Below are 25,078 nucleotides of genomic sequence, written 5' to 3' on the forward strand. Positions count from 1 at the left end.
ATGAAAAATATATGCAGAAAGGGTGTGTGCTGCATGTCAGAGAATGATCTCTGGGGCCTTGGGGGATGTGCGGCTCTCGTGTGACTTGAAGTGAAACAGGGTAGACTGGACCCAAGTACCTGTGGTTGCTTTAGATTGGAGATAAACAAGTGGGGCTCCTGTCCGGAAAAGACTGCAGTCATATTTCAGTTTTACATGTTTCATATTTACTCTTTCATTTGTTACTTATTTGACAGATGTTTGTGGACCAGATAATCCCATATGAAGCAATCATTCATTCATACATCTGACATGATTATGCACTATCTTTTGTGGAATAATCACATCTGGATTGTGTATTCATTCTTCACCTGACAAATGCTTATAGACCATCTATTATAATCATCTACCTAAATGACCTTTATATACAGAAAAACAAGGATAAGAATTACAGCAGACTTCTCATCACTAACAATGCAAACCTGAATTGAGTAGTGAAAAATTTACAATGCTGAGGAAGGAAAAATAAGCACCAACCTAGAATCTTACATCCAGCTAAATTTTTCTTCAAAAATGAGGAAAATTAAGATTTTCTTAGACAAACACAGAAAAGTTATCACTAGCTGACTGGCCCTACAAAAAAGTATTAATATTTTAAATATTAAAATACTTTTTTATTTTAATTGATCTTAAAAGATAACTATTTGTTTAAAGCAACAGCGTATTGGTGATTATATCATATCAATATGTGAAATGAATGGCAGCATTGTCATAAGGGGTAGGAGGAAAGAATTGAAAATGCTCTTTTATGAGGTACCTGCTATATACATGAAGCAGTAGAGTATTATTTGAAAATGGAATTTAGATTTTAAAATGTATGCTGTAAACACCAGGGAAGCCATTACAAATTTTAAAAAGGTATAATGGAGCCCTGGCTGGTGTAGCTCAGTGGATTGAGCATGGGCCTGCGAACCAGATGATCACGGTTCGATTCCCAGTCAGGGCACATGCTTGGGTTGCAGGCCAGTTTCCATCAGGGGCCAGTTCCCTGCAGGGGATGCACGAGAAGCAACCATACATTGATGTTTCCTTCCTCTCTCCTTCCCTTCCCCTCTAAAGATAAATAAATAAAATATTTTTAAAAAATAAAAATAAAAATGAATAAAAAGTATAATGGGAATATATAAAATGGAATCATATGAAATGCTTGATTAAAACCAGAGAAAGAAAAAAGGGGGGGGAACAAAGGACAAACGCAATGAATAAAAACAGTTACAAATATGGTAGATATTAACCTAACTAAATCAATAATCACTTTAAATGTAAATAATCCTACTACACTAATTAAAACACAGTGTTTGTCAAAGTGAATTAAAAAAACAACTATATGTTGTCTACAAGAAAACCCACTATAAATGTAAAGACACCTACATATTAAAAGTAAGATATTCCACAACACTAATCAGTAGGAAGGTGGAGTAGCTATATTAATTTTACATAAAACAGACTTCACAAAGTGGAAGATTATCAGGAATAAAGAGGGGTGTTGCATAATTATGAAGGGATCAATTATCCAGGGAGACATAATAATCTTAAATGTATATGCACATAACAAAAGAGCATAAAAATACACCATGGAAATATAGACCAATAGGAGAATAGACAAATGCACTATTTTGTAATTGGAGATTTTCATCACCCTCTGCCTGGAACTGATAGTTTAAGTAGATGGAAGATCGGAAGAATAGAGGTGACCTGAACTGCACCAGTGACCACTTGACACTTTGACAGTATTCAACCCAACAATGAGAAAGTACACATTTGTCTCAAGCTTACATGGAACACTCACTGAGATGGACCACATTCTTGGGAAACATGCATAAATAAACATAAATGAATAAAAAGTCACTCAAATTATGTTTTCGTAACACGTGTAATTAAACTAGAAATAAGTAACAGAAAGATATCTGTAAATTCCCCAAACATTTGGAAATTAAACAGTTTCAAATTATAATACAGCCCCTGTGGAACAAAGAAGTCTGCAGAGAAATTTAAAAATGTCTTGAACTGAACATAAATGAAAATGTAGCTTATAAAAATGTGTGTGATACAGCATAAATGGTGCTTAGAAGGAAATTTATAGCATTAAGCACATATATTAGATAAAAGGAAATTATAAAATTAATAACCTGTGTTTCCACCTAAGACAATGACAGAAAAAACAAATTGAACCTAAAGCAACAAGACAAAATTAAATAATTTATAGCAGAAATCATTGAAATTGAAAACAGAAAGACAATAGAAAAAAATTTAAAATCCCAAAGATAGGATTTTGGAAAGATCAATAAAATTAATAAGCTTTTAGCCAAAGTAAACAAGAACAAAAATTGCCAGTATCAGAAATAAAAGAGAGATCATCATTACTGATCCTATGAACATTAAAAGGACAACAGCAGAATACTGTAGACAATTCTATACCCACAAATCTGATAACTAACTTGGAAAAGACTATTCCCTGAAAAATACAAACTAAATAGCCTAAATAGCCCTGTCTTTTCTATTTGAATCAACAGTTAATACCCTCCCCCAAAGTACCATGCCCATGTGGTTTCATTGGTGAATTATTGGGTACCATACATTTAAGGAGGCAATTATACCAGTTTCCAACAGTATTTCCTTCCAGAAAATAGAAGCAGAGGGATGGAGATATTAGTATGAAATCACGTTTAGATGAGGTAGATACAGATGCATAGATAGAGAAATACATTAGCTATGTGTATGTATGTAGGTCGAGTGTACACACATGTATGTCCTTGCTCTGTCATCTGAGAGGATCTAGAATTGATGACATCCTTGTATCAATGAGCACATCTAGCACCTAGATCTTGGTTTCTAATACAATTCTTAATTAAAAGAATTGAGAAATAAGAGATTCTAGGACTGGAGCACTGAAAATACAAGATGCACCTGGAGTATCCTATAGTAAGGAAGTGCTCAAAAAGCAAAATTAAAAGCCTCACCTTGCTGTAACTATGTCATAGGAACATGGGAGCTGGCTGTACATGCTCCCCGTGGCCAAGCTAGGACAATTTCAGCAATAACATAAATACTATTGGACTGTAACCTACTGTGTAAAATAAATACCCTTGAATTCATATTTACAGAAGTAAATGATTACTTGGATAAATAAATGAGGGGGGATAGGCCAACCTACTCTGCAGAAGAATTCCAAATAACTTGGGACAATATTCACACTCAACATACCTCTTTTCTCCTTCAGTGTGGGCTGTACAGCTTCTTCCTTTGAAAGACAATGGATGGAAAGAGACTGGAGTGGGGAAGTAACTTTCCAGTGGGTAAACCTGACAGGCATCACCTCTGCCAGGTGCCGAAGATTAGCGTCCACAGTGATAAGCCACATTAACAGCATGCAGCCTTAATATGATTCAAGGAGAATAACCCTTTCCCTCTGTCTTCTTCTTCCCTGAACACAAAAGCCCAGTCTAACCAGGAGAAAAACATCAGACAGAGACCAGTGGAGAGACATTCGATAAACTCCCCGACCAGTACTCATCAAAAACAAGGGGAGTCTAAAAACCTGTCCCAGCCAATAGGTGCCTCAGCATCTAATATAACATCTTGGGTGGTGTCCTGGAACAGGGGGAAAAAAGGCATTCGGTGAAAATGAAGGCAATCCAAGTAATAAAGCATGGATTTTAGTTAATGATAATGTTTCACTATTGGCTTACTAATTGTGAGAAATATAGCATAATCATGTAAGATGTTAATAATAGGGAAACTGGTTGTGGGAATATGGAAACTTTGTGCTATCTTTGCAATTTTTCTGTAAATCTAAGTACATTCTAGAATTAAAAGTTTACTTAAAGAGTAGAGATGGATATGCATTATCTCTGCCTTTGTCAGGGAGATGAGGAATTTATCAAATAATCACACAGATCTAAGTAAAAGTAAATTAAAATTAAGTCAGAACTGTGGTCAGTATTGAAAAAGAAAGGCACAGGGATTGTTGAGGGGGATTGGGTGGTCTGGGAGCATCCAAGGATCCTGTGCAAAGAAAGACCAGTGGGAGTGAGATCTGAGGGTGAGCTGATTCTCCCATTCTGCTGGAGAATTGGCATGTTTATCCTGAGGTCAGGCATGAACTGTGGCAGATCTTTCATAGAGAAATGGTGTGATCAGGCTTTGTTTGAAGAGAGAACATGGTTGAAAGGTTGGAAGGCAAGATGGATGGGGCTGGTGATATGTTACTTGTAGCAACATGGAGGAGGGAGCTACCTAAGAGAACCTAGATTTTTGTCTCTAGCAGTTACGTGGATGGCATTCTTCTGTCAAAGTTGAATATGAGCTTGTGCAAACAGATTGCTGGTCTCCAATTCCATAGCTTCTGATTCTGCAAGTCACGGTAAAGTCCTGAGCATTTCCATTTCTTGCAATTTCCTGGTGATGCGATGTAACTGGTCCCAGGGCTGTGTGCTGAGACCACTACTCTAAGGTGACAAGACAGGGACTCAAGTTTGGCAGTAAAGCCTGAGCTTGCATGCGCTAATCATGGTGTCCATAGGTTGTGACTAAGAAAAGTGCTGACTTATGGCTTCCAGTAAAGATGGTGCCATAGGTAAACACGGTTCTCCTTGCACAAACACATCAAAATTACAACTAAACTACAGAAAAACCATCATTCAGAACTGCTAGAAATCGATCTGAGTGGAAGTCCTACATCTAGGGAATTGAAAAAGAAACAACATGGAGACTGGTAGGAGAGGTGGAGACAGAATAGGCTGTTCCACACCCATGTGCAGTATATAAAAATTGTGAGGGCTATCTCAGGAGTGAAGGGTTCCAGCCTCACACCAAGCTCCCCATTCAAGGGTATTCAGTGCCAGGAAGAGAATTCCCCATAATTTCTGTCTGTAAAAACCAGTGGGGATTGAGGCTGAGGGAACTTCTGGAGCCCCAGGCAGTGCCTCTTAAAGAGCCTGTGTATGGACTTATTCTAACTCACTCCCTCTGAGCTCCAGCACTGGGGCAGCAGTTTGAAAGGCACCAGAGACATATGGGAAGGAACTGAATTTTCCAACATTAGCGCAAGAGTTAAGGGGCAGCTTTTTGCCAGGCAAAAATGCTGACAGAAGTCATTGTTCCTTTGATGAGCCCTCTCCCCATAGAACTGGCAGGCAGGTGCTATGTGTGAGACTCTATCATCCCGGCTGACACTGTTAGCCCACCCTGGTGATTCCCTAAGGCCCTGCCCCACTCGATTTCAGGCCCACCCAAGCTGTTTCCAGTGGCTTTTCTGTACAAATGGCCTGTCTTGGCCCATGCTTCAGATTTTTAAAAAATCTCTCAAGTAGCATCTGGCCTCAGCATGCCCTATACCTCTCACTAAGTGGCCCCAGGCCCAGCACTAGCAGCAGCTGGCCTTTGTTCACACCTTGACTTCACCTGGGTACCTCCAAGCCCAACACAAGAAGTAGCCATCTGCAGATAGTTTTGTAGCTCATGCTGGGTGGCCCCAAGCAGAACACAGGCAGTGGCTGACCTTGGCCTGTACTTCCTGAGACTCTCCCATGCACCCTGAGACTCTCCCATGCACCCAGTAGACAGCTTTACACCACATCAGAGCACCACTACCCAACCACCTCCACAAGTGATATACTCAAGGTATGGATTCAGTGGGCACCAGAGCCCTGCTGAAGTAAGTCTGGCTCTGTGGAATAGGCCTGTGCATACCGGATCCCCCATAGCAGTCTCAGGTTGGTGGTCAGTGGTCACAGCCAGTCCTTATAGCTGATCAGGCTGGGTAAATCCCTCCAATTTACCAACAGCAATCAAGGCTCACCTATAAGAGAAGAATATACACAGCCCACACCGTGGGCACACCTTGAGTACCCAGCTTGAGTGATAGAGGAGGCTGTGCCACTTGACTCTATGGGACACCTACTACATTAAGCCACACTACCAAGCCTGGCAGACATAGCAGCTCTACTTAATACATAGAAACAGACAGAGAGGCTGTACAAATGAAGAAACAAAGAAACATAGCCAATATGAACAGAACACAACTCCAGAAAAAGAATAGAATAAAATGGAGACAAATAATCTAGATGCAAAATTCAAAACCCTGGTTACAGGATGCTCAATAAACTTAATGAGAACCCAACAGCATGAAAAAGAGCCAGTCAGAAATGAAGGTACATTATTGAAATAAAGAATAACCTACAGCCCTGGCTGGCGTAGCTCAGTGGATTGAGCACAGGCCTGTGAACCAGAGGATCACGGTTCAATTCCCAGTCAAGGCACATGCCTGGGTTGCAGGCTAGTTCCCTGCAGGCCAACTCCCAGCAGGGGATGCGTGAAAGGCAACCATACATTGATGTTTCTCTCCCTCTCTCCTTCCCCTCTAAAGATAAATAAATAAATAAAATCTTAAAAAAAAAAGAATAACCTACAGGGAGTCAACAGTATAGTGACTAAAGCCAAGAATCAAATCAGTGGTTTAGAATATAAGGAAGCAAAAAAATACCCAATCAGAACAGCAAGAAGAGAAAAGAATCAAAAAAAAAAATCAGGATAGTGCAAGGAGCCCCTGGGAAAACTTCAAGCATGCCAGTGTTTGCATTATGACAGTGCTGGAAGTAGAAGAGACAGCAAGAAATTGAAAACCTATTTGAAAAAATAGTGACAGGAAACTTCCCTATATTGGTGAAGGAAATAGACATACAAATCCAGGAAGCAAAGAGAGTCCCAAAAAAGATGAACCCAAAGAGGCCCACACCAAGACACATCATAATGAGAATGCAAAAGGTTAAATGCAAACAGAATCTTAAAAGAAGCAAGAGAAAGACATGTACCTTCAAGGAATCTCCCATAAGGCTGTCAGCTGATTTCTCAATAGAACCTTTGCAGGCCAGAAGGGATTGGCAAGAAATATTCAAAGTGATGAATAGCAAGGTCCTACAATGTGCAAGATTACTCTGCCCAGCAAAGCTATCATTTAGAATCAAAGGACTGAAAGAGTTTTCCAAACAAGAAAAATCTAGAGTTCATCCCCACCAAACCAGTATTATATGAAATTTTAAAGGATCTTCTTTAAGAAAAAGAAGAAAAAAATTTTGAAAAATAAAATGACAATAAATACATATCTACCAACAACTGAATCTAAAAACAGAATAAATGAACAAGCAGAACAGAAACAGTATCATAGATACAGAGAATGCTTTTGATAGTTGCCATATGGGAGGTGCATCAGAAGAATGGATGAAAAAGGGGAAGGGATTAAGAAGTATAAATTGGTTGTTACAGAGTAGTCATGGGGATGTAATTTGCAACATAGGGAATATAGTCAATAATATTTTAATAACTATGGTTTCAGACAGTTGTGGGATTTAGTTGGGATGATCAGTAAGTTATGTAATAATGACTGGAGTGTACACCTGAAACTAATATAATACTGTGTGTCAACTGTAATTGGGAATAAAAATGGTTAAAAATAAAACGAAATAAAATCAATAAGCCAAAAAGAAACCAAACTAACAAGAAAGAAAAAACCCCTGTCAGCACTGCGCCTGCCACTGGCTCCTGTGTGTTCTTCAGGAGGTAACCAACATTCCTGAGGTGGCTATCTAGTCTGTCAGTTGGGAGTAATAGTAACCATTACTTTTAGGGGTTTGTGCAGAGCAGCTGATACCCTGCAAGTGATTGTTTATGGAATAGCTGCTTCTTGTTGCCATCCTTGTCATCTTTGTCACCATCATTCTCCTGGCTGTCCTAGTGTTTTTGGCTCAAGTTTATTATATACAAAATGGTGATGTTTTTATCATAGAGCTATCATTTTTTCAGGCTTGGGATGCAGGTTGGCTACTGTTACTGTTTGGAACACATCCCCTTGCACCATCCTAGTAAACCTGTCCACAGGAGTCCTTCCAGTTTCCTGTGTCCGTGGAGGGTTTCTCTTCAGTTTGTGTCTCCAGGGATGATTCCTTACCTGTTGTGGAGTGAAGCCTGACTGGGCTTCTGGATGCTTTTCTAAGTGTGGGAGACCACATCATAGAGTGAGAAATTCAAAAGCCTGCTTATTGTGGAGTATGCATGTGTTTAGTAGCTGCTTGAAAAGTACCTCAGTTGTCAACCCGAGTGATTTCACCTGCCAGAACCCCTCTGTAAAGTTGTGCCTCTTGCTGGTACCATGAGCAGCTGTGTGTCAGGAGATTTGGGATCTGAGTCAGAGAGAGCTGGCATATCAGCTCTGACCTGCACGTCACCATCCTGATATAAAAATCATGCCTGCTTAACCTTTCCAGGCCCCACTGAGTTAGCATCCTGAGATCTCAGGTAAGGACCTCATAGGATTTTCTCATTTGGAATTTGATATTACAGAGTTTAGGGCTTTTAAAAAATATGAAATAACCAAAGACTTATTTCTCTTTGGTATGCCCCACCTAGCAATTTGAGACAAAGTTCATTTGGTAAGAACTCTTATAAGAGTGTATTTCAAGTTCATTGACATGCTCTTAGACTTGAGTCTGTTTTGTGGGATCCACATTCTTGTCCTTATCCTTGGGGTGTCCTTGATTCATTTCAATGTGAAATTAAAAGAAGTCCTTTGTGTGGAGACTTGCACTTCTGCTTTCTGGCTGGCTTTGCATGCCTGTGCCTAGGAGAGGCCTACTTCCCCAGTCACAGGCTATGTGGCAACAGGGCGTGTTCTACCTCGTAGGGGCTCATCTGCTCTCTGTTTTTCCACTGGTCTTATTTTAAATACTTCTCTCCACTTTGTGGGCTTTGTTCTTCCCATACTCCATGCTTTCCTGGGCTTCTAATTCTGGACCTGCATTTGGGTCAAAGAAATAAAGGTAGGTCAAATGTATAGGAATCAAGTAAATCCAGAACCATGACCCCAGAACTTTGTAACTCATGGGAAGGATACTAAAGTCTGAACAGGTTCATAACTGTGCCCCTGAGTTTTTTTCCCCTGTGCAGCACTCCTACTGAGCACATGCCCCTAAGAGCTAGGGTTAGCTTTTTTGCCAGCCTAGTTCTTTCTTTCTGTCATATAACCTTTACCGCTTATTTAAGCAGTGGGTGTATTTGTGTCACAGGTTTATGAAATCTAAGGACACTATCATATGATTTTGTAATAAATTGCAGTGAGTCATCCACAACTATCCTTTAACTGGTTAGAGAAAAATCATGGTGATATTTTAAATATATATTCAGTAAAACTTTTCTGTAGATGTCTTCATTCACAGTCATGTGTCCTTTTTGTTTAAGTCAGGAGGTTTGCTTTCTGCAGTGGCTGTAGGGTCCCTGCAGAGGTTTTGTGAATGAAGGGAGAGCTGAAGCTGAAGGCCATGGCAAAGTGCATATGGATCTGACAGGGGAAGCCATATCACTGGGAGGGGATCCAGGCCTCCCAGGAGCCTCTGTTCTCTGCATGGGGAGGGGTCTTAAGAGCAGGATCCTGGAAGCTCAGTCACTTTTCTGTCTGTCCACCTTTCCTGTGTGGTTTGCCCAGATGAAGAGAAATCCAGTAAGAGCATTCAGTGACTTTCAATGTGTGTTCTCTTGTCTGTTGTTTGTATCTTTTCTCAGAGGAGAGTGAGTGATGAGGTGGCATTTGGGACACAGTGGCTGGGTGAAATTCATTGGGGAGATGACCCCACACCCACCCAGGATCAATGCCACCTCAGCCCACTAGCTGAAATCCCACCGTTCCTCTTCCACTCAAGAGGGACATTACCAAGTGACACCTTGGATAGACCCCATATTCACTGATTATTCACTAAGCCCAGTGCTCTTTTTAATAACCAGTTGCCTCACAATGGACGTGCTGTGTGATGTGGAGACTGGTGGAGAAGTAGTGCAGAGGAAACAAACCATCTCTTCCCAGTGCAGACAGTGCTGAGTTTGCCAGTCACATCTCTAAAACTGACCAGCCATCCTTGACAAGCTCAGCACACTCACTCTCTCTCTGTGCTGGGCTCTTTCCTCTTTTTTATGCAAATTAACTGAACCCACAGATAATAATTTTTCTTTCACCCAAGTCCTGACACTTAAATTTTTCAGCTTCAAGCTGCAGAGGAAATTCCCCGGCAGATTTTATCAAGGCTGCTTTGCATAGAGGTGGCTCTGTGGCTTTGGGCATGAGGAAGGAGGTCAGATAGCTTTTTGCATCTTCCTTATTTTGCTCCCCAACCTGGTAGGATATAGCAGAAATTATCCCCAGATATTGTTTCCCCAGAGCACCATCCACTTCTTTTACTGTCACCTCATGCCATGTCATCTTGGAAGGTTGAATGGCCAGTGATGTGAAAGCAGCCACCTGAATGTACTAAGCACCATTGGAAATGTCCTCAACAGCAGCAGTTCCCAGCCTTTTAGGTACCAGGGACTGGTTTCATGGAAGACAATTTTTCCACAGACTGAAGTTGGGGCATGGTTTGGGGATGATTTAAGCACATTACATTCAAGCTTGCCTCCTGCTGCACAGCCTGATTCCTAATAGGCCTGAGCCAGCGCCTGTCTGCAGCCCAGAGGCTGGGGGTCCCTGTTGCACAGAGAGGAGAGGGGGCTGCACTCTTTGGTTTGGTGCCATGGTTCAGTGGGTCCTAAGAAAAGCAGAAGCCTTGAATCACGGGTCTTGGCCTCTGATAATCAGGACAGATAGTGTTAATAAAAAGACAGGCTACTTCTTCTGGTTCCATGCCAAGTTTAAAAGCACTGAAATGAACAGATTTAGGGAACAAGAAAACTGCATTTGAAAACAGTCTTATACCAAAGCAAAATGGTGAGTCCGTAAAGATGAGATTGGGTATTTTCAGGAGGTGGGAAGAGCAGAAGAAAATTATTTATAGTTGACCCTCATTAAATATGAAATCCACATTTACAAATTCACCTTCTCCCTACTATGTATTTGAAGCTCCAAATCAATACTCACTGCACTTGTGTGCCCATTTGTCAACATGCACAGAAAAAGGAAAAATCTGAATCACCCAACATGCACATTCCCAGCTGAGGTCAAAAGAGGCGACTCATACCTTCTTGTCTCAGCTCATACTGCAAATAAGTGTCCTTTTCATGGTCTACTTAGAGCCACTCTTTTTTGCATTTGCTGTGCTCTTTATTGGTGACATGCTGTTCGAATGGCCCCAAGCATAGCACTGAGTGTTGCCTGGAAGATTCTCAGTGCAGGGAGGCTGAGATGTGCCTCATGGAGAAAACATGTGTTGGATAAGCTTCACTGGATCCTGAGTCACAGCAGTCTTGGTCCTGAACTCATTGGTAACAAGTCAACAACACACATGAAATAAGCTTATTTAAATAGGTACACACATAAAACAAGGTTATATGTTGACTGGTTGACTAAAATGTCATGACCATAGGCTTACAGGGGGATAACTCTGTTTTTCCTAGGAGAATTAATGGTTCAGTATTTGAGAATTCAGTGTTCACAGTGACTTTATAGAACTTAAGTACCATGAATAATCAGAATTGACTATAGATGCAGAAGATGACAAGAATAGAGCCAAGAGTAGTACTGTTGATGAAATCAAGAGAGGAAAAAGAAGGGGAAGAAACGACACTGTGATCATTGGTGATTTATACTGTGGTTAGTGACAGTAAATTAATCTGAACTTTGGATTGCCTCTGACCCTGCTTTCCATGCTCATACACTGTGGCCCTTGCAGGGTCTAGGGACCAGTGCCTCTGACCATCTTCCGGACAAGTGGAGGCAGGTGATGCCAGCAAAAGGAGTGTGGGGGTGATGCAGCTGTCTTAGTGTGTAAACTAAGCCTCATTTGGAGAGGCAGCTTTTCATTAGCTGAGGCCAGGCCTGGCTGCTGGGGAGCTGAGGCCACCTGGCCACATTTGTGGACCACTGAGTGTGGACACAGGAGGGGGTGTGTCCATGTATGTTTAGATCTCAGTGGCAGCAGCAGCATCAAAGCTGCTGCCTTTCTAAGAGGCTCTTGGACAGAACAGAATCGTGTGGGGTAAGGTGACCAGGATAGTGAATGCACTGGAATAACGTTGAGTGAGGGAGGGTGTATGAGCTTAGAGCAGAGCTGGGAGATTCTGAAGACTGTTTGCAGGAACATAACTGGAAGTTCCATGCATCCTGTGGGCAGATGGAGGAGCCCAGCTGGAGGAGAGGTAGGGCTTTGGCTGAGAAAGCCTTCTCTGCCAGGTGTGTCCATCCCAGGCTGGATCAGGTGCACTTAGGAGGTGATGAGCTCCATGTAGGTGTGTTGTTCCATCAGCTTGGGAACCTTAGAGGATCAGATGAGTGTCTAGCGTACTCTGACTCCAGCACCATGCTCACCACATGGGCAAAACAGCCCTTGCACATTGAGAATTTGTATCACAAAAGCAGTGTGCATTCACTGTAGAAACACTGAAAAGGAAAGATCTGTATGTTTCCACTTTGCAGGTATTTTGCAAGCACCTGGGCAGCCCCTAAGTGTTGAGGGCACAGGTCAGTAATTCCAGACATTGGTGCCAGAGGGTAGGCTTGTTATTAACAATGAAGGAAATAGACACTGGTGAAATAAAGATAAATGGGGACATGAAGCTACCTCAGACACGGTTCTCAGAAGACGGCTCTGAGGTGACAGATCTGAGACCACACAGCTGAGAAAGAGAAACCAACCAGGTCGGAGTGAGGCAGCTGGGGTCAGGACAGGTCCCATCATGTTAGGACAGGAAGGAAGGCTGTATGGCTGGACATGGTGAGCATAGGCATAAGCAGGCAAAATGAGGAAGAAGCTCAGGCCAAACCATGGGGGGAAGTAGGGTCCATAGAGGGTTTGGGGTGTGATGAGGTAGGAGATGGCTTGGCAGCCTCACACTGTCTGCTTCGAAGTTTGTTGCGGAAGGGAGAGCTGGAACAAACTTCCATTTTTGGGAGTAAGAAAGTAGAATCAAGGAAGACAGAAGCTGGGGCTTTGGGATATATGTTAAAGAAAAGGTGATGAGAGCTCCCTGGGGACAAGATGATTTGACCTCCTTGATTCCCAGCCTCTCGTGCAGCAGGTCCCTGCATGGAGCTCACACTACCTAAGGGAATCCACCCTGACATAGAATGGTTGCATCTGGTGGAAACCATGTCTTTTCTGACTCTGTGGATTAGACATGCATGATGAGTGAGAGAGAGGAATCCTGAAAGACTCTAGGGTCTCATCCAAAGCTACTAGTTAGGGTTGGTGTCATTTCCTGTTAGGGGGTGCTTAGGGAGGAATGTTCATAAGCCACTGAAAGCTCCATTCTGAGGGCATGAGGGCTGAGTTGTCTGTCAGACATTCCAGTAGAAACATCAGGTAAGCAGTGTCTGGGTCAGGACTACAGTAGAGAGAGGAACATGTGAGCTCCTGGGCATGTTCTGGGTGGTGGGCTGCGAAGAAAAGAGACTGACCCACTGAAGTGGGGCACCGCAGGAGGTCAGGCAAGCTAGAGCCAGAGGGGTGACCTTGGGTTTGGCCATTTGGAGGTTGGTGACCTTGGAAAGAACAGAGGACAAAGGGTGGAAAGAGCAAAGGGGCAGTGCAGAGGTTTCAACAGTAAACATAAAGAAGTCAGTCAGACTACCTACCATCCTTTCAGATTTTCTCTGTCCTTTCTCATCCTCAGTGTGTATTTTATCACATATGTGTGTACATATAACCTTTTAAAAACAAAACTGGATTCTCTGTACCCTCATTTTGAAATTAGCTTTCACTTAATTCTAAATTGTTTGACCACCTGCCATGTACAGGACCTGAGACAGGACAGCAAGCCTTGTCTCAGAGGCACCCTCTCCTTGCCTCCCAGAGCTGGCTTTCTGCTGAGGGACCCAGACAGGAAGCAGAGGTCACAGGGTATTAAAGAATTGTCGCCTATGGAGAAATGCTATGGAGAAGGATGAAGCGGGGGAGCATGCTTTGCTGCACCAGGCATCACTAAACATTATTTTATGTCACAAAACATTTTTCTGGCACGAAATGCACATTTAACCTGTGTCATAGGAAAGCCCCAGAAGAGCAGTTGATGCTGCAGTGTGTTGAGGAGCTCACCTGACAACCAGCTGAAGCCTCACCTTACTGACAAGCTACCTGTGCAGATAGGCATCTCTTTTGTTTCTCAGTATCAAGCTTTTGAATAAACTGGTTTCACACATGTAGAAAAATAACTGGAAATGTCAAAATAGACAAAAATAGGAAGTTCTAGGCACTGTTGAGGAGAAAATTATCCTGGTGAGTGTTAGAGTTTGGGCTACAGACTTTCCCTGGGTTCATGGAAAAGGCATATATAAGCAGTGGCTCTGGGTATCAGGGGGTGGCCCAGGTGATGGGCATGTGAGGAAAGCCCACAGCAGGAAGCTGCTGTCTATAACTGTCCTAACAGTGGCAGAAGCAGTCAAGATGACAGTTGTGTCTCAACTAAGACTGAGTGCAAAGTCAAAACTTGGGATTTATCATAGTGAGCAAGAGTTAATGTCTAAAAAATAGGGCGGAGAACCACAGTATGGTGGCAGGCCCCTATGGACAGTGGCTGGAATGAAGGTGACAGTCCTATCACCATGGTCTGTGATGTAGAAAGGTATTTGGAGACCAGGTGAAGGCAGTGCATGGGCGCCAGTGGAAGCTAGTCCTGAGAAGCATGAAAAAGGCATCACAGATGTTGTTTATTCCTAAAATTAAATAGCCCAAGAATGTGCCCTGAGCTGTCCTTGCAGTACGCCATCTCTACTGTCAAAGTCACCTTCAGCACAGGAAGTCATACCAGCAGCTGTAGGGCTGCTATCACCCAGTGCAGCCAGACCTACACGCTCCCAGGGAAGCCCCCTGCTCAGGAATGAGTCTGAAATGTTCCCTTAGAGCCATACAGGTATGTCCCAGTGTGCCTGGAAGACAGGCCTTTGGCAGGCTGCCTCATCACAGCCTGTCTTTGTCTCATGTCAATTGGTTTTGGAGTGGGACTCACAGCAGAGGCCAGTGCCAAGTTAAGTGTTAGTGACAAAGAGATGAATTTAACAAATGATAGGGGTGTTAAGATTTATATAAATTAAAAAATGTTTTAACACTTAAAATATTGTTCTTGAAGATTTACAGTTTTAGTTGAGGCTCATGGTAGGTGGCAGCTACGTCAAGAGCCCCGAGAGTAGGGATAGCTAAGAGCCAGGGTACATCTGAGGCAAGTCTCAAAGATGATCTGTCCTCTACCCTGCCCTGCTCCTCTCCCCTCCACTGCAGCCAGAGAGAGTGAGTGCAAGGACCTGGAAAAAGCAGCTGTGACCTGGGGGTCAGGCCTGCTAGGTATAAAGCTAGCAGTCATGAAGAGGAAGTATGGGGACATGCTGCAAGACACTGGGGGACCACAGGTGAGTGGAGGAGGAAGAGGAGAGGAAGGATGGAGGCCAGCAACTGGTGGGTTTATGGCCATGAAGCTAGGGTGATGTGGTCAAACCAGACAGCAGTAATGATTACTGACAGAGTGGAGCTCACACCTAATCTATTTTCAACACAAGCCTGAGAGAAAGCAAGGACTTTGGAAGGAGGCTTGCTCCTGGCTGGGCAGCACCTGGGCAAGGAAGGCAGTCAGGTGACAGCAGAGATCTTGGCTGCAGCTGCAGTCAGGGACTAGCATGAGCATCACCGAGACTGTTGGCCCTGCAGTCCCACAGGCCACTGCATTTTCAGAGTCCAGGTGATGTGCACAAATGGAAGTTTGAGAACTGCTGCACTGCAGGGGAGAAGAGTTGAAAGTGCAGGTGGGGTTCACAGAACAAGGGATGACTGAGGCTCTAAAAGACCCACTGCAGGGACAGAGCAGAGTGTAATGAAGTGTAATACTTAGGGCCTCACTCTTGAGGGGTAGGGCTGAATGTACAATGCAAACATCCAAAAAGGATTGTTAGAAATGCAGAAAGAAGCGAGAAGAGAGGTAGTGATTCCAGGAGATGTATTGGCTCACTGTCTCTACAGAGATGTCTTCTTGTTAACAGTGTTCTTCAACTTGAGTGCAAATGTACACTGTACTTAAAATAACCTTCTGGGATATGAAATTTTAGAAACTGGACAAACAAATGAGTCACTGATCGTCAGTGTTAGATGTTATTATGGGCTTCATCAGGAGCACTGACTTGGCAATATTGCCTAGAGAAAAGACTGTTGCCTCTATTGGGTAGGTATGCTTACGTTTACAGCCATTTGTAGGATAATTCATGTTAAGAAGAGGCTGTTTTACATTACCCTGTGTCTATCTGTGTCTGTGTGCTTCTCTGTATGTCTGTGTCTTTGTGTGCCTTTGTTTGTATGTCTGTTTATTGAAGAAGTGTTTTTTCTGTGATAGGTGCCTCATCAAATGTGAAACCTCCACTATTTCTTCAATGGGGGCTGTTATAAGTGGGTGACCAGAAGTGGTCTGAAAGGAGGCAGGGAGGAGAGAGTGTACAGCCCATGGCCAGGGGTTTTGAGAGGATGTCACTATTCATACTCAGGTCAGAGGCTTGTAGGTCCCATCTCTTGGCTAAATGTCTATTACCTGGTGTGTCCACGTGCCTAGCACTTCAGCTCCCTGGTGTCTAGCTACCATGTATGGGACAAAAAACATTCAGCATTTAGGTGAAAAGTATACAGCAGCATCTTCACTGCATGCAGCCCTGACCAGCAGCACGTGTTCCTTACTGCCGTCTGCACCTTGAGAGAGCCATGGGCATAAGCTCATCCAGGCTCTGTCCAGTGTGCCTGCTGACTGTCAGGATCATCTCCTGACAGTCAGTGGGAGTTCTCTTTTCAATGTGTCTCTTAGAATTCTCTGACTCCACCAAAAAAGAAGTTTCTGTGGCCACATTTGTCCGATGTTCTGTTGTCAGGTTCCCTACTGAGAGTGTGGGTTTGAAATCGAATGATTATGCATGCAGAAGGGTGGACAGCAGGTTAGTTAGGGCTATAGGCCAAGTCCTGGGTGGAAGGGGACTCCCCTGATGGAGGGGGAGGCCTCCCCACTGAGCCTGGCTCCAGTGTCAAAGGTTGTCAGTTTTATGACTTACTGCTGTGTGGGTGCTGACTGATGTCCCTCTTTGTTTTGACAGGTAGACACTGTGTGCCCTTGGCTGTGAGGGGAGACAGGCATGGCCTCAGGTGTGGCTGACCACCTGCCCTTCTTCTTTGGCAACATCACCCGGGAGGAGGCTGAGGACTACCTGGTCCAGGGTGGCATGAGTGACGGGCTCTACCTGCTGCGCCAGAGCCGCAATTACCTGGGTGGCTTCGCCCTGTCAGTGGCACATGGGCGTAAAGCGCACCACTACACCATTGAGCGGGAGCTGAATGGGACCTATGCCATCGCGGGTGGCAGGGCACATGCCAGCCCTGCTGAGCTCTGCCACTACCACTCCCAAGAGTCAGATGGCCTCATCTGCCTCCTCAAGAAGCCCTTCAACCGGCCTCCTGGGGTGCAGCCCAAGACTGGACCCTTTGAGGACCTGAAGGAGAACCTTATCCGGGAGTACGTGAAGCAGACCTGGAACCTGCAGGTGGGCCACACTGGTCCTGCCACTGTGTACAGTCTTGTGTGAGCCCTGCAGTTCCATACCCGAGCTTGTGCAGCAGAGCTAAGCATTGCTCCCTCAGATAAGCAGCCTTAGTCATCAACTTGAACCAAAAAGATGCTTTGCTCCAAGAAGGCAGCCTTTCCTTTTTTGTGGTCACAGTTGAGAGGGCATCCCCTGTGTGCCAGCGATGTGGGGTTCTCCACCGGAGGAAACCACTGTCACCCAGTTCATGCTGAGCCCTTTGAGAGAGACTTCACAGGCATCTCCTTGTCCTTATTTACCTAAGAGGGTCATACTAGACACAGTGGACACTGGATTTTATAGCTTTGTAACCTCTCTTGCAGAACTTTGTGTCGCCATGCATATTTACTAACCTCTTTTGGCTGCCTGATATTCTCTCCTATGCACTGTAATTTATTGAACTTTAGTTGTTTACAAATAATGCTGTTAGTAAGATCTCCCTATGCCCATCCCTCTGAGCTGTCAAGCAATATCTTCAGGATAAACTTGAACAGGGTGGCTTTGCCACAGAGAAGGGGATGAGTGTTTGATACGTGTGTATTGATACCTGGCCATCCAGAAAGGTCCCATAGGCTGTGACAACTTGCATTCTTATGGTCTCCTGCTCAGACTTCTGTGCTCAACCATTCATCCTGAGCTTCCCAGACCTGTGTGCCCCACAATTTGCTGTTAGCTGAAATGTACAGAATTATGACTACTTAGGCTTTTGAGGATTATATTCTGTGACTCTCCTGTTACTCCTTTAATATGGTCTATACTAAATTGAATCTTGTAGACATATAGTAATACTGCATGCCCAGTATTTTTCATTAGCATTTTTGGATATGTATTAGACCACCCTTTTACTCTTTTTAAAGTTATAGGAATCAGAGTCATTGAGCTGTAATTTATGCATATAAGGTTCATCCTTTTTAGGTGTATAGTGCTATGAATGTTGACAAACACATAGCATAAGGTAGCCCCTGTCACAATCAGGGTATGCAACAGCTCTGTTATCCATCAAGCACCCTTGTACCACCCTGACCCTAGCCCTGGAAGCCCCCATCTTATTTCTGTCCTGTAGTTCTGCCTTTCCAGAGTGCCATAGAAGTGAACTCATATAGCCCATATGTAGCCCTTTCATATGGACTTCTTTCACTCAATACAGTGCCTTTTCTAGTTAGTTGTGCGGCTCCCCTGTCAGCAGATCTCTTTGTCATGGGTGAGTATTACCCCACACCCTTTCACTTTGACCTCTGCTTGCTATGCTTTCAGGCCTCTCTTGTATGCAGCCTATCACTGCTTTGGTTTTTGTGTTTCATTTGTGAGGTATGAGAAAATTCTCATATTCCCTTCTCCTTTCTGTCTCCTCATTTGTGTTGGTTATATTTTTTATTTCTTGTGCTTCTTTTTAAAAACAAATTTAACTGTATTGAATTGAGAGAGAGAAAAAAACTATCAATTTGGTTTTCCACTTATTTATTCATGCATTGGTTGATTCTTGTATGTGCTCTGACTTGGGACCTAACCTGCAACCTAACCTGCAACTCTAACCAACTAAGCTACCCAGCCAAAGCTTTTGCAGTTCTTTTTATAATTTCAAATAATCAAACTTTGGTTCTTCATTTATTACTGTACAGAATATGTATTTTCCTCCCATTCAGAACAATGAGGGTGCGAATTCACTCAGCTCTCAGCCTTTCTGCCACTTTTGTTTTCACACTGGTCGTTCCTGCACTTTCTGTGATCACAGCACCTGCAGTTTCAGGCACCAGTGTGTGTGGGTGCAGAGTACAGCCTTAAGAGGCAGGTAGAAGAGCACCCTAATGCTTCTTAATTGTCAGTAGATGATCAAGCTCAGCACAGAACAAGAAGTTCTACTAGATGACTAATCCAAGGAGGGCAGAGGGCATGTCCTCTAGACCTTGTGTATTGTACCAGGTGGTTTCTAAAACCAGTGCAGCTTTTAGAAGGCCAATAAACCTCAATATTGTAAAGTCTATTTTGCTGTTTACACATCGAAGGTATTTTTAAGATCTTACTGGCTTTATTTATTGAGTGAATGAACAAACACATATTTGATTGTATTTTGTCATGTCAGGACTTGGAACAGATTGGAAATGGTTTCACTGCCATTTTTCATTTAATGCAGTGTTGCTCTGCTCTCCCCCATCGTGGTAGGGCCAAGCTCTGGAGCAGGCCATTATCAGCCAGAAGCCTCAGCTGGAGAAGCTGATCGCCACCACAGCCCATGAGAAAATGCCCTGGTTCCACGGAAAAATCTCTCGGGATGAATCTGAGCAAATTGTCCTGATAGGATCGAAAACAAATGGAAAATTTTTGTAAGTATTATGTCTTTTCCTCCTACTCATACCTCTAGGCCTGCTCGGACTGTCAGGTAACTCAGGCTTTTCATTACTAGACCCATGCAACTCAGGAAGGAGCCACGCACGCTAACCTGCCAGGAGATGTTTCCAGTCAAAGCTATATCCCTTGTAATTCAGTGTTTGTTTTGCCCCATTTGGACCCCAAAGTGAACAATTTTCTTGGACACCACGGGACATAATTTAAAGATACAATGCTATTCAGCCTCATAGACTGCTTTTAATGGCAAATACAGGATGCATAGCAATATCTGTGGCTATTCATTTAAACTAAACATACCACAGTTTGTTCACTCACATTTCCCCAAAGATCTTAGACTTTACTTCTGTGTACTACTTGGAACTAAGTGCCAGTAGAGCAGATATTAAGGAAAGTTCACTGAGAGTAGCTCATGGGAAAGATAGTGCAGGCATTTGATTACAAGCTGATTTATGGACTTCAGCCTTATCATCTCAGGGATGAGGTAATCGTCCCAAGTCCTGCTTATTGTTATCTTTAGTGGTAAAGGTAGACCTCAGTACTGAGGTCTTAGAATTACCGGCTACCTCTGGGTAGGGTCTGTGGTCAAGAGAAGGGAACAGCCTGTTTGGGACAGGTGTCCATCTCATTCCCCAAGGTGCCCTGGCTAAGGTGACACAGCAGCACTGCAGGCAGGGCAGTCACTATTTGTCACTGTTCAGACAAACAGCTCCATGTATGGAGCACCTTCCAGAGGTGCTCACTGGGTGTTCCCATGGACAAGGGTCCTGTTCTCACCTTGGACACTTAACAAAGGGCCAGGAAGGGCCACCTAGCCCCATGAACATGCAGTCGTACCAGGCTAACCTTGTAACCATTTCCTCTGCTCTGCTCTTTGTTTCATTATGTAAAGTATTTTACCATGAAAATGCTCCAAAAATTGTATGTCCTGTAAAAGAAAAAACAATGGAATTATCACTTTCTTTGTGTACCCAGGTAAATGTTTACCTTAGTACCCAGGTAAATATTTTATTGCTTTTTGGCTCAAGTTTTTATAAATCTTACAGAGCCAAGAGTGAGTTCAGGGTGCTGACTACATATATTACTTTGGAAATGCTTGCTGAGTGCCAGGCCAGTGTTGCCATGGAGACAGAAGGTGAAGGAGATTTAAGAAGGAGGTCACAGGAAAGTGGGGTTTCCTGGGTGGTGGCAAGATGGAGAGTGCATGCTGCCATGCAGAGCTTCCTGGGCCAAACCAGTGGGCCAGTCACCTCTGGGACACTTGTCAGGTTCTGAGAAAGACCTTGACCTTTTGGATGGCATTCAGAGTGTGGAGAGCAGTCAGGGGACAGGGGTTGCCATGGGCATGGCAGTAATCCTACGGGTCCTGCTGGGGAAAAGTGGCTGAGAGGCAAGTCTTAGACCATGCACAGAAGTATGCAGGAGTTAAGAGAGAGCATTACCCATGTGATAGCTGGTCATGTGGGCAGAGCAGGGATGGTGAGAAACTGAGGCAGAGAGGAAGTCCAGGAGAGTTTGAAGTCAGTGATCTGAGAGACGCACAAGTTGGGGAGTGTGCAAGGTACTAGGAGCTATGGCCTGTGTGTTTCACTGGTTCACTCACAGTGCTGGCCTGTGGTTGTTGCACTCAATATGTAGGACCCCTAGACATGCTCCTTTCCCCACTAGACACTCTCCTTTCTCATGACAGTTCTTTATGTTAGTTAAGACCATCCCCAGAAGCCTCTGGTCCTTGTGTGCAGAAGCCTCTGGAACAGGGACTAAGTACAAGTGTGGCTTACTTTGCAGAGGTACTCAGTAGTCCAGCCCCACAATTGATTTGTCTGTGTGGCCTGTGCTTACATGCTCTGCATCTGAAATTCAGGTGCCCCCAGACCTTCCTTCCCCTGTCCCTGTCAGCAAGAAATCAACATTTTGATCTTTGAACCATACCCTCTGTATTAGCTCTCATGATTTTCTTTCTTCCTTCCTTCCCTTCCTTACCATATCCTTTTCCATTCTCTGTCCTTTATACACACACACACACACACACACACACAATTCATTCATCCATTTGTGCCTCTTATTTTTGGTCCTACCATTAAAGCAATGAGCAAGATGCGTCAATGGTCTAGCAAGAGTGTACACCGCTCTGTACACAACTAGGGACTAGAAGATTCAGTGACAAGTCTCTCTAAGGAAAAGGGTTGTGTCCACCCAGCACCAGAAGAGTAAAAATAAGAGCCATGTAATTCTTGTCCAGGATGGAGCTGGCCCAGGGACACCAGAGGGCATACCTGTCACCCTTGACTATTAGAACAATACCTTCCACCAGTGTCCTACCCTCCCTGAGCCTATGAACTGGATTGCAGGTGGATGCATCGAGTTGGAAATAGGTATGAGGAATGTTTTCCAGTGCAAGTGCAACTCGGTGTCAAGTAGCCATAAAGAAGTATTCACAACATGGCACATTTTACAGAGACAGTGAGATAGCTTATAAGAATATACACCTGTATTCCCTATGAGCAAGGAACAAATGTAAATTAGGATGAAGGATGAAGAATGAGAAAGCTATACCTTCCGTTGTGTTTCACAAGATGGATATGAAATCCAGAGGAGATGATGTAAGCAGTGGTCTTCAACCTTCTCTGTGTGGGGGGATCACCTGGAGGCTGGTTAAAGGCACAGATTGCTGGGTCACCCCCTCCTTGAGCTTTTAACTCACTAGGTCTGGGAAATGGCTAAAGAATTTGCATTTCTAACAAGTTCCCAAGTGATGTTTATGCTGCTGGTCTGAGGACCACATTGGACCCTGTTGGCAAAGCCTGTTACCTACCTAAGCTAGATTAAGAACAGTGATCATTTGAGATTTTCAGAGTTCATTGAACAGTCTCTAACCGTATGTGTGCTAGAAAACTGTCACTTCTGAGGGTCCTGCAACACAACTCAAATACTGTATTATTTGACTGGTTGATATATATACCTTAATACTACTCCTATTTGTAGAAACTTAAGTGCAATAGTAGAGAAACTTGGGCTATGAAGTCCGACAGGCCCAGCCACTTAACAGCTCTGTGGAGACAACTTAATTCATCTTTCTGAACTCAGTTTACTCAATGATAAAATGGGGAAAACTAGTGTTTTATTTGAGTTGTCTTGGGGATGAACAAACTAATGCTTACAACTCAAAGCCAATGGTGGTCAGGCATCTGTGCTTCCTACAACCACAGGTGCTTTTCTGTCTTCAGTTTTGGAAATCAGCTATTTTTCTTCAAGTATTACCTTTGGTTCTTTTTTTTACCATGTATTCCTTCAGAAACTTCTATTAAACATATATTAGACTGTCTCAATTTATCCTCTACATTTTTCTAATTTTGTATTGCCTTTTCTCTGTGTACTACATTATGGTAATATCTTTAAATTTTCCTTCCCTTTTATCAATTTTTGCTCCATCTATGTCTAAGTTGGTGTTAAACTCATTCACTGAATTTTTCCCACCAATCACACATTTGTTTCATTTCTAGCAGTTCTGTTTGTTGTTGTTGCTGTTGTTTCAAATATTCCTGAGCATTTTTGAGGATATCTTTTTGCTTGCTATTTTTTGTGATTCCATCTTTTGTTTCTTTGGGGATTTCATACATAGTTTATTTATATTCCATACCTAATGACTACAGTGCGAAAGTCCTTGGGAATAGAAATAAATCTCTATCTCCCACTCTCTTTCTCTCCCTACTCCTCCCTTGACTCACATTTCCTTATATTTTTCGTGACCTTTTTGAGCTTGTACTTGATTAATATTTATCATTGGGTATCTGGAACATCCTACATCTAGAATGCTATTCTCCAGAGCTGAAGAGGTTGTCTTCTTCACAGGCATGTGCTTTAATGTGGGAATCTGAGGTTCAGGTGTGCACCATGCTGCTAGCCCAGTGCATTGCCCCTCTGACCAGTGCTGGTGCTGGTATTGGCCCTTAGGCCAAACTCACTCACTCCCTCTCTCTCTCTCTCTCTCTCTCTCTCTCTCTCTCTCTCTCTCTCTTTGGCTCTTATTTGCCACTCACTTATCCCTGCTCAAATTTCACCTCAGTTTTTGCTATATATTTAAATTTAAAAAGCAAATGTGGGTTTAGAAAATATTTTACCCTTGTTCATTCAGGAATGAGAAAGCATATAGCTGTCTTGAGCCTCAGATGTGACAATAAAAGCTAAATTCTTCCAGCACCTTCATGTGCCATGATCAAAGTACAGCATTTTATTTGACATGTGTGGTTCTACAGCCGCAGATCAACATAAATAGTCCCAACCCATCTGAAGTAAAAAGTTCAAAGGGTTTTGTGGACTGATGTCAGTGTCAGTTCATTGGTCTGATCAAGGTCCCCGTGAATAGTGACAGAGTGGCAGAGAATAGTGACCTAGTTCCACCTCATGAACTTGTGCGCAGGGAGATGGAGAGGGGAATTTGTGATACAATCTTTAAAAAGGCAGGTATGGGAAAGAAGCTTGGCATGGCCCCAGATTTGGATCTGTATTCTGTACTGATCTGCTTTCACTGTGTGTATGGAGTGCGTGTGTGCCTAAATTTTACTATGATGAAACAGTAGCACCCAGAAGTGGCATTTTCTTTTGTCTTTAGTGAATCATTAGGGCTGCTACCTCTCCTGAGTTAGGGGACTCTCATCCTTGTATCAGCATGCACTGTCCAGCATGCCACTCCCACAAACTGTCTCCTCCTCCCCAGCTATTCTTTTCTGTCTGCAGCAGACACAGTTCAATGTCCCATGACCTTGGTGGGTGGAAGCTGCCTGGAGGGTCCTACCACCTCCCAGGTCCTTGCTTCCCTGCCAGTGTCTGGGCATCACCACCACACATTCCATCCCATTCAGGAGGGTATGTGGTTCAACCTCTCTCAGAACAACCACTCTCCCCACCTCACTGCTCATCAGAGAGCCTAAGGCTATCCACCTCAGAGGAAGGTGGCTTCCCTTTCTTCTCACCAGGAGGAGTGTGCATGCCACATGACATCTAGACATCTCAAGGCTAGTTAAGGAAAATTCACAGCATAGCTCCAATTCAAAGCACTGAAATCCCATGCTCTGTAGTAGCAAAACACAAATCTGTATGAGCTGGACTCTTCCAAGAGAATCACTAGGAAAAAGTATTCTAGGGCCTGTGTTGACGTACCTGAGGCTGTTGACACTGAGGTTG

At 43.5% G+C, this 25,078-nt stretch overlaps 1 protein-coding gene across 6 annotated transcripts in view; it reads left to right on the plus strand.

Annotated features, from left to right (window-relative positions):
• Positions 1-25,078, plus strand: part of SYK (spleen associated tyrosine kinase) — an 83,678-nt gene that overhangs the window by 19,301 nt on the left and 39,299 nt on the right. For 5 of the 6 annotated variants that reach the window (XM_037041203.1, XM_037041212.1, XM_037041228.1 and 2 more), the window contains exons 2-3: positions 17,069-17,512; positions 19,712-19,872. In XM_037041203.1, the coding sequence (XP_036897098.1) occupies positions 17,108-17,512; positions 19,712-19,872 (566 nt within the window). In that variant the 5' untranslated portion in view covers positions 17,069-17,107. Of the gene's footprint in view, positions 1-16,326; positions 16,475-17,068; positions 17,513-19,711; positions 19,873-25,078 lie in introns of all 6 variants that reach the window. The other variant, XM_037041219.1, reaches the window with a different exon arrangement.

Source organism: Sturnira hondurensis, unplaced genomic scaffold (genome assembly GCF_014824575.4).
Source record: "Sturnira hondurensis isolate 20B ecotype Veracruz unplaced genomic scaffold, ASM1482457v3 Scaffold0000460, whole genome shotgun sequence".
Classification (NCBI taxonomy): domain Eukaryota; kingdom Metazoa; phylum Chordata; class Mammalia; order Chiroptera; family Phyllostomidae; genus Sturnira; species Sturnira hondurensis.